This window comes from Eptesicus fuscus, chromosome 23 (assembly GCF_027574615.1).
Source record: "Eptesicus fuscus isolate TK198812 chromosome 23, DD_ASM_mEF_20220401, whole genome shotgun sequence".
In the NCBI taxonomy this organism is placed as follows: domain Eukaryota; kingdom Metazoa; phylum Chordata; class Mammalia; order Chiroptera; family Vespertilionidae; genus Eptesicus; species Eptesicus fuscus.
The window spans coordinates 14688689-14703971 of NC_072495.1; the positions used below are offsets into that span (position 1 = coordinate 14688689).

At 46.4% G+C, this 15283-nt stretch overlaps 3 protein-coding genes across 3 annotated transcripts; 2 read left to right on the plus strand and 1 right to left on the minus strand.

Annotated features, from left to right (window-relative positions):
* The first annotated feature begins 1168 nt into the window (after window positions 1-1168).
* On the plus strand, window positions 1169-3700 carry PATE1 (prostate and testis expressed 1). The gene is made up of 3 exons (XM_054712851.1): window positions 1169-1220; window positions 2447-2563; window positions 3567-3700. Exons 1-3 carry the CDS (start codon window positions 1169-1171, stop codon window positions 3698-3700), a joined length of 303 nt encoding a protein of 100 aa, XP_054568826.1.
* A 197-nt stretch (window positions 3701-3897) lies between these two features.
* On the minus strand, window positions 3898-6938 carry PATE2 (prostate and testis expressed 2). Its single transcript, XM_054712753.1, has 5 exons — window positions 6887-6938; window positions 6145-6276; window positions 5976-5999; window positions 5329-5457; window positions 3898-4965 (listed from the first exon to the last, which is right to left on the minus strand). The coding sequence occupies exons 2-5, from the start codon at window positions 6194-6196 to the stop codon at window positions 4829-4831; spliced, it is 342 nt and encodes a 113-aa protein (XP_054568728.1). The 5' UTR covers window positions 6197-6276; window positions 6887-6938; the 3' UTR covers window positions 3898-4828.
* Window positions 6939-11578: 4640 nt separating this feature from the next.
* PATE3 (prostate and testis expressed 3) lies at window positions 11579-14217 on the plus strand. Its single transcript, XM_008142858.3, has 3 exons — window positions 11579-11627; window positions 13220-13342; window positions 14086-14217. The coding sequence occupies exons 1-3, from the start codon at window positions 11579-11581 to the stop codon at window positions 14205-14207; spliced, it is 294 nt and encodes a 97-aa protein (XP_008141080.2). The 3' UTR covers window positions 14208-14217.
* The last annotated feature ends 1066 nt before the right edge of the window (window positions 14218-15283 follow it).

The window sequence follows — 15283 nt, forward strand, 5'->3', positions numbered from 1 at the left end:
CGGCCCTAGTGCCATCTGCTTCCTTCCAGTGCTGTTTCTCCCCCTCTATTGCTTCGCCCTAAGCATGGACACAGACTCTCAATTCCTTGCTAATAACAGCAGGGACCAAGCTGACATTTCCTTTGCAGTCTGTGGAAGGTAGAATAAGATACTGGCTATGGCTTTCTTAGAATCCACTGGCTCAGTCCCTCCCTGGGACCTTCACATTCAGCCACCGACCTAACTGGATACATAGTCACTCTCAGTGTTCAGGGAAAACCCACCAATTACCTGGCCTGACAGCCAGTGGGAAGGACCAGCTTCCCTCCCTCCAGGAGAAGTAATCCAAAACTTCTATCTTCTAACAAAAGTCTAAGCCTCACCTGGTTGGTGTGGGTCAGTGGTTAGAGCGTCTGCCCATACACTGAAGAGTCACGGGTTCGATTCCGGGCCAAGGGCATATACCTGGGTTGTGGCTTTGATCACCGGCCCTGGTTGGGGCAGGAGCAGGAGGCAACCAATAATGGATGTGTCTCTCTCACACCTCTGTCTCTATCCCTCTCTCTTCCTCTTCCTCCATCCTTTCCAGTCGTTCTAAAAAGCAATGGAAACAATTTCCTTGGGTGAGGATGAACATACAAAAAAGCCTAAGTCTCAACTCCAAGAGTGGGAAGCAGGTTTCCTCCTCGACTCTCATCTCCTACCCTAGGGTTTGCTTCATTCCAGGATGACTGACAGTGGGGGACCACTCCCCGCAGGAGAATCCTCTGTCGGGGCCTCTGAGCCTAACCTCCCCCTTCTCTTCCCCGTTCCCTATAGGCACCGGCCTGTCTGCCTTCCAGTTATCTGCACGCATGCTCTCTGTGCTTTAACGAGCACCTTGGTGGGGCTGACTGAGTCCTACCTGCCCAGCCCTGATCCACCCTGTCCTCCCCACCGTGTGGAATGAAGAAAAGGCCATAGATCATGACATGGGACATCCTGAGTGGCAGGACTGACATAAATCAGGGCCAGGATGTGTCTAGCCAGTCTGTCTCCCGCAATGTGTCGAAAAGGGAAATGACTGGTCCCTAGAAGCAGCAGAGTCTCTGAGGGACTTCCACAGTGTCCCCGCCCCTAGCCCTTCCTGGCAGGTGTATAAATAGGCACATCAGCCTCCTGCCCTAATCTACTCCTCCCTCCCTCCAAAATGGACGGGTCCCTCCTGCGGGGCCTCCCTGTGCTGCTCTGCTGCTTTAGAGGTGAGCCCCAGGGCTGACGGTTGGAGAGACACGTGAAGGATCCTGGATGGGTCAGGGTTCCCGCGACAGAGGTCCTCTTAGAGCTGCCATTCCAATGCCATGCCTCCCACCCAGGGCATCATGTCCCTGGGATTTCAGCGAAGCTGTAACCCTCCCTGCCCCACCCGCCCAGGAGAAAATTGATGGGTTATAAGGAATTGAGAGAATTTCCCCAGAAGCTGGGAGGTGGCACTTGTTAAAACAAGGTCTGCAGAGAATGTATCTTTCTTCCCCCAACAGTACTATCTGGGGCATTTTTAAACAGAGAGTATGCAGGTGAGTGAAAATGGATCAGTAGTGGGGGAGGGGAAAGGTTAGAGGAGGGAGGAGATGAGAGGGGCAGGGCAGGGCAGGCCTTGGGGATCGAAAGGCACCCGAGATAGACCCAGACTTTCAACACCCGGCAACCTATTCCCGCAGGAGGGGGGTGGGGCGGGGGAGGGGGGGCTGCTTTGAAGTGTGGCCTCCTAACACAAACAGCAGTTGGCAAGGCTTAGGGAAGTTAATCAAGGACAAGGACAAGGGAACGTGGAAAGGGAAATGTCCCAGGCAACTAGCTGGCCAAATCCAAAGTGTAACTAACTTCGTGAATAGCAGACGCTCTTTCCCGTCGTCAGCTTCCAGACAACATGTGGGTAAAAGCCACACCGGGTGGGTTAACAAGAAGAGAGTGAGGCTTTTAAAAAAAAAAAGAAGTGTACTTAATGGGGCGGGGAGCCAGAGAGGCCTCACACAGGTGGAGAGCATTGAATTGGGGAAGGAGCTCGGAGGGGTGGTGAGATAGGTGGTCAGGCTCTGGAGGGACAGACACGGCCTAAGGTGGCTCCAGGTTAGAGAGAGGATGGACCCCAGGCCCGGCAAGGACTCAAAGGGCAGGTTTGCTTCACGTTTCCTTTCTCTTTGCCAGCACAGGCACTCTACCAACAGCACCTCTATATTGATAAAAGCCAATTTTCTCGTGAGTATGAAGAGGACCTCAGCTGATGGTCTCAGCCTTCGCTTTGTTCCTCTTTCCGTTTCTTTCCCCTCCCATATTTTTCAGACTAAGGCTCTAGAGACCATAAACCCCAACAGCTTCTCTTGGGCTTAACCTATGCAGAATCCCAGCCTGAAAGGGGAGATGGGTCCTCCCAGGGCATGCGAGACCTGCTCTCACTTCCACGTCCCTACTCTGGTCCAAATTACAGACACTATCCAGTGCAAGATGTGCCACATCAAGTTTCCAGGACACAGATGCGCCAAAGGCAGGGGGATATGTTTGGCAACAGAGGAGGAGGCTTGCACAACTGGGACGATTGTTAAAAGTAAGTTGTGGCATAAACTGATGAACAAAAACAGATCCAGAGACGGAGAAACATCGATCGGGCCATCAAACCTCAGAGGGAAGGTAGGGGAGGGGAGGGGTAAGGGGGAGAGATCAACCAAAGGACTCGTAGGCATGCATATAAGCCTAACCAATGGACACAGACAACAGGGGGGTGAGGGCATGAGTGGGGGGAGGGATAGGGGGGCGTAATGGGGGAATAAGGACACATATGTAACACCTTAAGCAATAAAGAAAAAATAAAAAAAAATTCATATGTTGAAAAAAAAAGTAAGTGGTGGGTAGGGGGAAGAAAAAAGGGGCGGACGAAGCCGACAGGGAGGTGTCAGCCAGAGGAAAGAGGCGGGGCTCCTTTTACTCCTGGCGGGCTCAGCTCTGAGTGGCTGGTGCCTTTACCCCCATCACATGGCAGAATGAAACTAGATGAGGGTGATCACGAAGGTCTGTAGCTAGAGAGCCAGTATTTCGAGAAGCGACTGGCTGGAGAGCAGCTGCGTGTGGGGCGGGGAGGGCCGCTCCCTGTCTTCGGCTCTGCCTGCGAGTCCTCCTGGGTGGTTTTCAACGGTGGAATCAGAGGAGCTTCGAGCAGCAATAGCTCGACTGGCTTAAATAGCCCGCGATGGGTAAGACTAAACATCATGACTTCTCTATTCGCCTACCCTTCGTGCTAAGTGATCCCTTGGCGTTTATAGCTCTTCCTTAAACCAGTGCTGATTCTCAATGGAAGCATCCGCTTTGGCAACCCCAGGATTGCTGCTGGCATTATTTCTCCTCCCGCCCACGCCCCCCCCCAATCATTTTCCCCAACGCCTCTACCATTGCCTTTCGTTTGGGAGGCCCCCCAACCAGCAGCATCTTCCAATTCTTCCCACTGGAATAACGGAGCCTTAAACTACCGGAGGTGGCTTTTCTATGCTGGGGTAGTCTGGACAGAAGTTTCTGGGCAAGCACCTCTGTGCTGATGTTGCTCCTCCCCGCTGCAGGTGACGGCACTCCGTGGCTGGCCTTCTTGGGCTGCCTGAAGAACTGTGCTAACGTGAACAACATCAAGTGGAGTATCTACTTGGTGGACTTGCGGTGCTGCAGGAGCTATGACTTTTGTAACGACTACATCTAAAATCTGCTGGTCCTTCTGTGTCTCCACCTCTAGGGGATATTGTTGCCATGGCCTCTTCACAATGCTTTCCTAAATAAACACACTTCAGGTTGCAAACACATGGCTCTGCCTTCTTCATGAGTAAGAAAAAGCCCTTTCCTTTTTAAAAATTTTTTAAAAAGTATTTTTATTGATGTCAGAGAGGAAGGGAGAGGGAGAGAGAGAGATAGAAACATCAATGATGAGAGAGAATCACTGATCGGCTGCCTCCTGCACGCCCACCCTACTGGGGACTGAGCCCACAACCTGGGCCTGTGCCCTTGACTGGAATCAAACCTAGGACACTTCAGTCCACAGGCCGACACTCTACCCACTGAGCCAAACCGGCTACGGCAAGGCCTCCACCCTCAGTTCAATCCCTACATGGCTACCTGGCTACCTGGCTAGGTAGGGCCATCATAACTCCACTCACACCAAATTGTCTCCCAAATCTTAGTTTCCACAAACTGAAATGCCCTTAAAATTTTCCTTGATGCTTTATCCCTATGCCTGCCCAGGTTTTCTAGCTTGATTCCTGCTTCTCCTACACTCTGCCCTCCTCCCACCTCACCCCCACCACCAAAGAGCTCTCTACCAGAGAAAGATGTGGCTCATGTTGCCAGCCAATTGGGAAGCTAGAGTTAGTCCTCTTCTGTCTCCATAACCCATGAGCAGAAGGAGAGTGCCTGGAGGTGTGAGGGCTAATCCAAAGAACCCCAACCCAGAAGGCTGGGTACAGATGAGGATAAAGTAGGGTTACAGAATTCTCAGTACTGGCTTGGGATTATTTTGAAGCGAGTCTTGGCATTTCCATATAGGCAATGATAATTTTAAACCTAACCCTGTTTATGGCATGACCATCATGAGGAAACCAAACCCCCGGCCAGAGGCAAACAGCAGAGATTTGAAAAATTCGGTCTAACGCTCCGTAATTAATGAGACTCAGCTACCCTCCTCTATTTCTTCTTGTGACTGCTACTGTTTTTGCTATCAGCAGGTTTTCTCACTCTCTACCATGGCTAGAAGAGGAGAGCAAGATACAGGTTTGGGGGAGGAAATAAAAGGAATGGGGAGTTGAAGAATGACCCCAAACCCAGGAGAGATGCCGAGCTAGGATCCCTCGGGGAGGTTGCAATAGTTACTATGTTTGCAACAGATGAGCTCCGTCCTCTTCTCAAAACCCAAGAAGTTGACGTCCTCACAGTTGGTCATACATGACAGTATTGAATAATAGTATATACTCTGCCCTGAGGTGGTGAAAGAGAGGGAATACAACTGTAAGGACTACGCTTCCTCCTACTGTATTGCTAGGAACCACCTCTCCTCAGAGCCTCACTCATTTTTCCCTGAGCCCAAATGAGCCACAAAGCTGAGTCTACTAACCACTGACCCGGGTCGTGGATTTCATTCCCTAACCAATGAGGCCCATCCGCTGCTTCTTCGCGCACTGTCGTCTTAAGGAAAAGTGCATCTTGGCCATCCCCTCTAGAGGACCACCCCATCCTTCCCCAGCCCATTCTCTCACACACGCTGAGCGAGGGCAGAAGGACAGCCGCCGTCTCCAAGGGAGGGAGGTGGACATTTCTCCATCACGCTGTACCCCACACTACCTTTTCTTGTAAGGATGTAAATGTTCTCAGTAGCACAGGACTGCTGGTACTGCAGGTTGCAGGAACTCATGGTGTCATAGCATAACCCAAGATGAAATTTTTTACATTTATAGCATAGTACTGAAGGCTCTGCCAGACACAGAAAGAGGTGCTTAAAGAATGTACTCAGGAGAGGGTTCTCCAGGCTAGGGGGCTTCTCTACAGGAATGTGCTGTTGAGTCTAGTGGCTCCTACTCTTCCTCAGGCCATTGAATCCTTCGGTAATCTCCGTGAAAGCTAACATGTATAGACATACATCAAATGTTGCCTATGATTTCAAAAGGTCAGAGCCCCTATAAAACTTATCAATGGATCCCCCCCCCCACACACACACATAAGGATTTAGCCCCTTGTCAAGTCAAAATCTAGAAGACTTCTTTTCCAGTAAGGAGGAAAGGGAGTAACAAAGGGGATTTCAGTCTCCTTACTGAAAGGAATAGACTAAATTGGTCTGGAATGGACTAAATTGGTCTGGGAGAAGAGAAAACTCCTAGGACTCTATAATAAGGATGTTTTCTAGCCCTCTCTGCAGATGGAGGGGAGGGTTACTTCTAAACACGTCACAAAAGACCTGTTTACCAAGGACTTTAGACTAGGCGTGGTCGTACCTATGAGATACCTCTGAAGTTCACCTGTGGAAAAGAAGAAAAGTCTTCCTTGAGATAATTTCACATAAACCTGCCGAAGTCCCAAAGCCAATTCTGGACATGTCTCCTCCCCCAGTGTCTGCCCATCTCTTAAGCAACAACCAGCTGCCCCTCTGTCTCCAGGACTTACCATCATTGGTGCAGACCAGAGAGAACAGGCCCAGCAAAAACAGAGCGAACATCCTTGGGCTTGGGTCGTGCGCACTTTCCCGAGGAACGTGCTGGTTAATCTCCTCCAGTGATCTGTCCTTGGGCACTTCTTCTAAATTATAGAATCGTAAAAATTCAGGGACAGACAGTACCTCGATGTTCCCAGAACAAAACCACCCACTGGAGTCTCACTACCCCTAAGGCATCTTGCTTAAAATTCTCTTCAACAATGAGCCGACATCTATAATGATAAAAGTGTAATATGCTAATTAGGCCAGACAGCCGAACCACCTTCCAGATGACCTTCCAGACGAAGCCGGGGCTGTGAGAGCCAAGCCCCTTGCACGAATTTCGTGCTTCGGGCCTCTAGTATACACATATTTATTGAGCTATGCAATAAAGTCAATTTTCTCTTTCACACTTTAACCTTTCAAATATATCAAGACAGGATTTGGACATCTTAGTTCCTTTTAGCTATTTTCACTAATCTAGTTACTCTCTTTAGAATAATCTCAGACTTTTTTTTTTTTTTTTGTCTCACCTAAACAGAAGCCCCAGAAAAGAAGCTCAGGATTCCAGGTGTAGTCTGATTGTGAGGGAGCATTGGGGTGCCATTTTTGAGGTGTAGGGAAGGGAGACTTCAGGGAAAAGGTAAGCTGAGGTGAAATTTGTCTGGTTTGCTTTCAGGTGATTGAATTTGTAAATAATTACAAAATACATACCAAATGACAATACCGCGGGAAGAGAAGATCAGCAAACTAGGGCACAAGTTAGTGGTCTCACGGACATTAAAGCCTTGTTTTAGGGACCACAGGTACATCAAGCAAGGCTGTTTATCAGGGCTGAGATGAGGGACATTCCAGTTTGACTGTCTAAGCAGAGAAGGTTTCCCTGAAAAAGAAGTGGTTGGGCAGGAGTTTTCAGGCTACCAATGTGCTAGCTAAAATAGGTGAGTAGGGCCCTGGCTGGTGTGGCTCAGTTGGTTGGGTGTGGTCCCATGCACCAAAAGGCCTCCAGATCAATTCCAGACAGGGCACATGCCTGGGTTGTGGGCTCAATCCCCTGTAGGGGGCATGCAGGAGGCAGCTGATGGAGGTTTCTCTCTCACATTGATGTTTCTCTCTCTCTCTCACTAAAATCAATCAAAACTTTTTTTTTTTTTTTTAAAGAAGTGAGTAGGGACAGGCACCCAAAAGAACAGCATATGTCAAAGTACAGAGCTGTCAAATGGAGCATCAGCCTGTAGACTGAAGGGTCCCAGGTTCGATTCCGATCAAGGGCATGTACCTTGGTTGTGGGCATATCCTCAGTAGGGGGTGTGCAGGAGGTGGCTGATCGGTGTTTCTCTCTCATCGATGTTTCTCTCTATCCCTCTCCCTTCCTCTCTGTAAAAAAAAAATCAATAAAATTAAAAAAAAGAAATCTATTAGATCTGAAACTTAAAAAAAAAAAAAAAAGACGTGACACACTGTGATGGGAGCAGGTCATGCGGTTGCAGTGATATGGTAAGCAGGAAACCAAGGCACAAAGGTGCATGTTGTTGGAGGTGATGGCATGTGGTTAAGAAAGGGGGACCATGCACTGGTCTTGCTGCTGAGATTACTGTGTCCTAATCATGTAGGATGGAATTTCTCACTACCTGACTGCACATATCTATTTGGTGACTTGCTTGACGACTCTACTAGAACAAAGCAAGGGCTTTGTTTTATGTACCACTGCATACCCAGCATCTGGAAGCTCCCAACATAGGAGACACCCAATAAATATTTGTGGAACAAGTGAATAATGATTTTTCCACATCCTCTCATGCATCCTTCCAGTCCATTTTTCACGTAGCAACCAGGTTATCAGATTGATTTTGGGGGAACTAAAATAAGGATGTAAAAATGAAGCTCCAGCTAGAGTCCTAAGATAGTAGGCGGCATGTATTTTTACATTTCAAAGTGAAGTGTTGTGCTACTTATGAAGTTTACAAAGGAAATAATGAAAACCAGTTTGACTATCCTGGGCCTTTTGCCCATCTTGATTTTGGTATGGTGTCACAATTATGAACATGCCAAATATTATTATACCATACAGTCTAAATTAGTGCAGTTTTTGGATGTCAATTATAACTCAATAAAGCTATTATAAAATTTTAGAAATAAAATGTAATGTATTTTTAAATCATCAATGAGGAACAGATAGACATGGTGTGCCTCTAGGTATGTATGATACAAAGAAGGACACAACAGCACCCATATAGTATTTCAGCCCAGAATGGACCATCTAAATGTAATCATGAGGAATCACCAAACACCCCCAAAATGCATGATGAATGCTGCATTTTAAAAGAGGTAGGACTGATATATATATTTTAAAATGCAGCATTCATCATGCATTTTGGGGGTGTTTGGTGATTCTTCATGATTACATTTAGACGGTCCATTCTGGGCTGAAACATATATATATGTATATATATATATCACGAAAGACAAGGACAGGCTGCAGAAATATCCCAGTTTAAATATATTTTATTGATTTTTCACAGAGAGAAAGGGAGAAGGATAGAGAGTTAGAAACATCGATGAGAGAGAGATACATCGACCAGCTGCCTCCTGCACACCCCCCACCGGAGATGTGCCCGCAACCAATGTACATGCCCTTGACCGGAATCGAACCTGGGACCTTTCAGTCCGCAGACCGACGCTCTATCCACTGAGCCAAACCGGTTTCGGCAGAAATATTCCAGTTTAAAGGAAGCTGAAGAGACATGACAGCCCAGCTGGTGTCAGTGATTGAGCGTCAAACTATGTACCAGGAAGTCAAGGTTTGATTCCCAGTCAGGGCACATGCCTAGGTTGTGGGCTCGTTCCCCAGTACGGGATCCCCAGGCAGGAGGCAGCCGATCAATGATTCTCTCTCATCATTGATGTTTCTATCTCTCTCTCCCACTCCCTTCCTCTCTGAAATCAATAAAAGCATATTTAAAAAAAAAAAAAAGAAGAAGAAACATGCCAACTTTTTCAAACTGAGCTTCCTTTTTAGAAACTCAGATTAAGGGGTTGCTCATCTGTGGTATCACCAAGATCTCAGCCCCCATCCTGAAGCAAACAGAGACCATGAACACAAGAACATGATGTTCTGTTTTCATCTCCTCAGAGCAGGGCGAGCAGCATCTGTGCTGAGCGGCAGCTTCTTAGCATGGGAGTGCATTAATCTGGGTGCTGTGCCCCGCTGACTTTATCAGTTATGGAGACTGGAATCAGGTGAGATGGATACCTTCATTCATTCACTTCTGCACCAGAGATCATATGTTCAGCTCATCACCATGTGCTAAGCAGAGTGCTAGGTCAAAATAACAGAACTTGGTACCCATCCTCATGATTTACATCATAGAGCCATAGAATGTTAAAGTTGTAAATGATCATAAAAAATGCTCGAAATCTCACTTCATAGGTAAGTGGCTTGGTAATGACGCCATGAGTTGCATTGCAGTCAACCACAGGTCTCCGGACTCTGAGGAAAATGCTATTTCTATTATACCACATTGCCTCTCCTAATAGGTTCTAATACCTATTCTCTCCTACTCCATGCTAAATGAAGAACAAAATTGTTTTTAAAAAATATATTTTATTGATTTTTTACAGAGAGGAAGGGAGAGGGATAGAGAGTTAGAAACATCGATGAGAGAGAAACATCGATCAGCTGCCTCCTGCACACCTCCTACTGGGGATGTGCCCGCAACCAAGGTATATGCCCTTGACTGGAATCGAACCTGGGACCTTTCAGTCCAAAGGCCAATGCTCTATCCACTGAGCCAAACCAGTCAGGACCAAAATTGTTTTTAAGAGAAAGTTTGATGGATGAGTTACTGTGGGAGAATGCAGAGCAGGTCAAAGGATCCCAGTACCTGGGTGGGGTTGCAAAATTCCATAATCCTAACTGGAAATAATCCAGTAGAAAAGAGATTAAAAACTCAATGAGCCTTTCAGAAAGCATCTGCCATAGGGAGCCTTGAAAGAAGAAGAATGGAAACTGTGCAAACACAGTTTAACCTAGGATGCCTGCTTCCTTGCCTATGATTCTAGAGTCATTGTCTTTAAACAGACAAAGCAGAGAAAACAAGCAACAAAAGAAATGCCCTGATAACCTTATAAACACAAGCACCAAAGTCTCAGGGGGTTGCCTTCTTTATAATCCTTTGGAAAGTCCTGAAACATTCCACCCAGTTTGTAACATCCTCACCAGAAATATGACAGCGGAGAGAAAAGACTTCACAACTTTCTCTCCATTCTAGAATCAATTTTTTTTCCCCCCAGAACCAATTCCCTCACATCTAAAGCCTAACTGGCTCTCTTCCCAGGCAAGGATGATTGTAAATTTTGGGGCATTTGAGCTCAGACCTTATTTCATGAAATCTATGTCTGATGTCTCAAAATGTCAAACTTGATATGTTTTATTGAACATATTGTTCCTACAACTAAAGAGCATGTCATAGAATTAGTTCAGTATGGAAGATTCTTGGTATCTCTAGACAAAGTCCCATCAGCTCACTGACTGATAGGCTGAGTTTTAGAATGCCAGAGCTGGTCATCATTTTCCACTGCTTGACCCATGGTTAACCTTAACTGAGTTAACTTTCAAAGAGATAGATACCTACATCGTGGACAAAACTGGCCAGATTCACAATATACATTTGCTTAAGTTCAAGTTGTATGATCATTCTAGGGGGGATTTCACAACCCTACAAATTTCACAGTCCCTGGCCAGAGAGGGTGGATTTCTGGTAAGGTGAAAGAATTTTGGGCTGAGAATCACAAGTTCTAGATTGAAGACCCAATTTGGTCATAGATTGTACATTTTTTTCATCTCACTTTCCTGTTTTTCACCCACAAGGTAAGGAGCTAGGTGAGCTCATCTGAGTTATTCATGGCTCTGCTCTCAGATGTGGAAGTGTGTCTGGCACATAAAGCGCTCAATAGATGCTAGCTGAGTGTATGAATAAATCTCCAAGAGGCATGGAATCTAGAGACCAAAGATGGTCTCTAAACTAGAAAGTCTTGCTTTGAGGAGTGGCACTATCAGTCACTAGATATGTATAGCCTTGGGTCAGATACTAACCTTCACCAAGACCCAGTTTCCTCCTGTGGGAAATCAGAACAAGAGTTATAATATTGTAACTATAATGCTAATAATAATTACCATGATGGTTATATGAAAAAACAAAGTTGACTTAATGGAAACCCCAGCATTTATCAATGATCATTATTCTTTGCTGTAGGGTGGAGAAAAATGAGGTTGCGCTCCCTGTGGAAACCTTGTGTGATTGGTTCCCTTCTGCATGGATGATCCCTGCCCGGAGGTGAAAGTTTCCTCCCTGTAGCCTAAGGACCTGGCCTGGCAGCCCCGGGCTTCTTTTCTTCCGCATCAGGATGGACAAACACTTCTTGTTGGTCTTCTCCCTCTTCTGCTGCATTGAGGGTGAGTCACACACCTGAGGAGTGGGCTCAGAGATGGGATTTAGGAAGCCCCAGGAAACTCCAGCTCTGTAACAGATATCCATGCAGGGCTGAGCCTTGAGTTTATTTATGAAGGAGGGGAAGTTAGCCTTCAAAACTCCCTTTGCCTTCCAAGTTTCTGAGCATTTCTTTAAAAAAAATATATAGTTTTTAATTGATTTCAGAGAAAGAGAGAGATAGAAGAAACATCAATGATGAGAGGGGATCATTGATCAGCTGCCTCCTGCACGTCCCCCACTGGGGACTGAGTCTGCAACCCCGGGCATGTACCTGATCAGGAATCAAACTATGACCTCCTGGTTCACAGGTCGACGTTCAACCACTGAGCCATGCCGGCTGGGCATAACTTTCTGAGCTTTTCAACATTCTGCCATTCCCCATCAGGGGCTCAAAACTCAATGGCTGCCCCTTCACATGGCTTCCTTTCTCTTTCCCTACTGTTTCCCACAATCCAAAATCCTAACAAGAGTTTCCTTGGGACATCCTTGCCATTTATAAGGTCATCCCTTATCAGGAGAGCAAATGTTGGGTGCTCTGATATCAGTCAGATGAAAACATGGTTCAGTCACCGTCTTAAATTTTCTGTACTTTTGGTTGCTCATCTGAGAAATGGGGGGAAATACCCATAAGGCTTTTGTGAGAATTAAATCAGATACAAGTTGAGAGAACATGGCCCAAATGAAATGCTCAATAAATACTACTTTCTTTCCTCATGTAGGTGTCCCAGGGAGAAGTGTTTTAAAAAGTTAAATCTGTATTTGGTTAGCTCACCCCACAAAATAGCCCGTAAAGTGTCACTGACTATGCTATAATTCATGAAGCCTTCCCAAAGATTCAGTTTGAATTTCAAAATAACAGAGTATATCACCTAACAATATCTAAGCAGCAAATGTCAGAAATCCCAGCATAGTGACACCAGCTGAGGTGAACTGTTTTTAAAGCGCTCAGCCTCATGAGTGCCCTCCTATCGGCAGTGCTGTGAAATAGGCCAGGCCAGCAGTAATCAAACCTTTTTTTTTTTTTTTTAAATCCTCACTGGAGGAATGAGGATATTTTTTTTGTTAGTTTTTAGGGAGAGTGGAAAGGAAGTGGGGGAGGGGAGAGAGAGAAACATCAACATGAGAGATACACATGGATTGGTTGCCTCCCACTCGTGCTCCCACCATGGTCGGGGATTAAACCTGCAACAGAGGTACATGCCTTTGACTGGTGATGGAACCCGTGGCATCTTTGGTCCTTGGGTCAATGCCCTAACCACTGAGAAAAACTGGCCAGGGCAAACCATTTTTAAGCTGGAAAAAGCAATGTCATCTTTGCTCAGTTACCCCAAGTTAGATTGCTTAAGTTGGGGCCAGAATCCTTTTATTCTCCTAACAGCATTGCTCTGGGATGTGGAGTTGAAAGCTCTGACTGTGTAATACCTGGTACCACCCGCTCAACATCCACCTCCCCTAGCCTGTGCAACCCCTGCCTGCTCCCCGAGACCTACAGATCTCTAGCTCCTTCTAAGCCCATGCCTCCCCTTGGCCTCACACCAGCTCTGTGCCTCTCCAGCAGTGACACCGCTAAAGTGCATAACGTGCCACCTTCACATGAAATCAGATCGTTGTAGAAGAGGCTTTGGTGTTTGTCTTGCTCAGAAGAATGAGTCATGTATGCTCTTAAAGATCTACAAGGGTAAGTTGGAGGGCCGGGGTGCAGGGTACTGTGAGATTCTTAGAACAATCTTAGGAGAGTACCTCAGCACCTTTATATCTCAGACTAAGGCTAAGCTGAGAGAGGAACCAAAGTACAGACGCACCTAGCTTGGGTCCCAGTGCAGGCAGAGGAGATGATGATTTGGGACAATGAGACAGGAGGAAGAAGGTGGGGATTCTATATTCCCAATAAAACGGACCAAACTCACTCCCCCTCTGAGGACACTAAAGCACTAGTTGCTAATCTTCTAGGGCAGTGGTCGACAAACTCATGAGTCAACAGAGCCAAATATCAACAGTACAACGATTGGTATTTCTTTTGAGAGCCAAATTTTTTAAACTTAAACTTCTTCTAACGCCACTTCTCCAAAATAGACTCGCCCAGGCCGTGGTATTTTGTGGAAGAGCCACACTCAAGGGGCCAAAGAACTGCATGTGGCTCGCGAGCCGCAGTTTGCCGACCACGGTTCTAGGGGGAAAGGAATGAGGCAGCTTTACAAAGAGCTGAGGGTCATCAGGGACCTCAAGCAACAACCCCTGCAAGGGCCAGTGACTTCTACACCACCTGCCCAGGGACTGTTGGGAAGTGTGTGCTGGGAAGCTGTCCCTAACACTACCCTGATGCCCAATTACATTTTCACAGACTGGGCTAGTGCCAGGCTTGACTTGTCTTAAGAGAATTTAGATCACTGGTTTGTTTTCTATGTTCCTTCTTTATTGCAGATTATGCTCTTCAGTTATCATATATGGTGTGTCAGAGATTCTGCAGAAACTTGGCATTTAATTTCAGCAATCGGACTTACATTCATCACTGCTGCAAGTCTGATTATTGTAACATGATTTAATTCATGCCATCTTTCCCAGTGTCTCCAGGGTTTATGGATTTTTTTTCTCTGCTATATATGAGACATCCCATTTTACATACTATGCGGTTATTGTATATGCAAAGGCAATTGGTAACTGAATATTAATTTTATGTCTCATTACTTTAATAAATTCTCTTATTACTAATAGTAGTTTTTCTATTGATTCACTTGGTTTCATCAGGTACATACCCTTTAATTTGCAAAATACCATAGTTTTGACTCTCCCTTTAAAATTTTAAGTCCTTTAATTGCTTTATTTTGTCTAATTGCATTGGCTAATCTTTTAAAAATTTTTTATTGAATTTATTGGGGTGACACTGGTTAATAAAATTATATAGGTTTCTAGTATAATACATGATCTGTATATTATACTAGAGGCCCAGTGCACAACATTTGTGCACTTGGGGGAGGGGGAGTCCCCTCAGCCTGGCTTTGGGGTGCAGCTACAGTGTTTTGGACAGGTTCAAGCCTTGGACTGATGAGAGGGCACAGTCCTCTTGTGGCCACGTGCAAGTCCCAGCCTGGAGGGCAGAGCACAATTATAGCCAACAGCTATAGTTGCAAGCTTGAACCTATGGTCCGAACACGTGGCCCCACGTGCCTAAGTAATATAGGCTGCAAGTAAACAAAGCTTGACCAGATGCATGTAATTGAGTAGGATCAAAACTCATGAGAATGCGGTAAACATCTTGACCACGCCCTTACTTTGCCTCATGGCATTGGCTATAAAATAAAGACACGGCTTGTAGTCCATGGTGCTGTCTCTCCATGAGGGAGCAGCATCCCACCGAGACCCAGCTTTCATTCTCTTGTCTGTCTTTTCTCAATCCTTTCATCGCCCCCACTCGGGCTCACCCTTGGCCGTGCTGGTGTGGCACATCTGGCCTGTGCCCTTTAGCAGTCAGGGAGCCCTCTGGGGGGAGCGGGCCTAAGCCGTCAGTCGGACACCTTTAGCGAGCGGAGCCTCTCCTGTCACCACTTCTGTGCTTGCCAGCCATCAGCCAGGCTTGTGGCTGAGTGGCATTCCTCCTGTGGGAGCCCACTGACGACCAGGG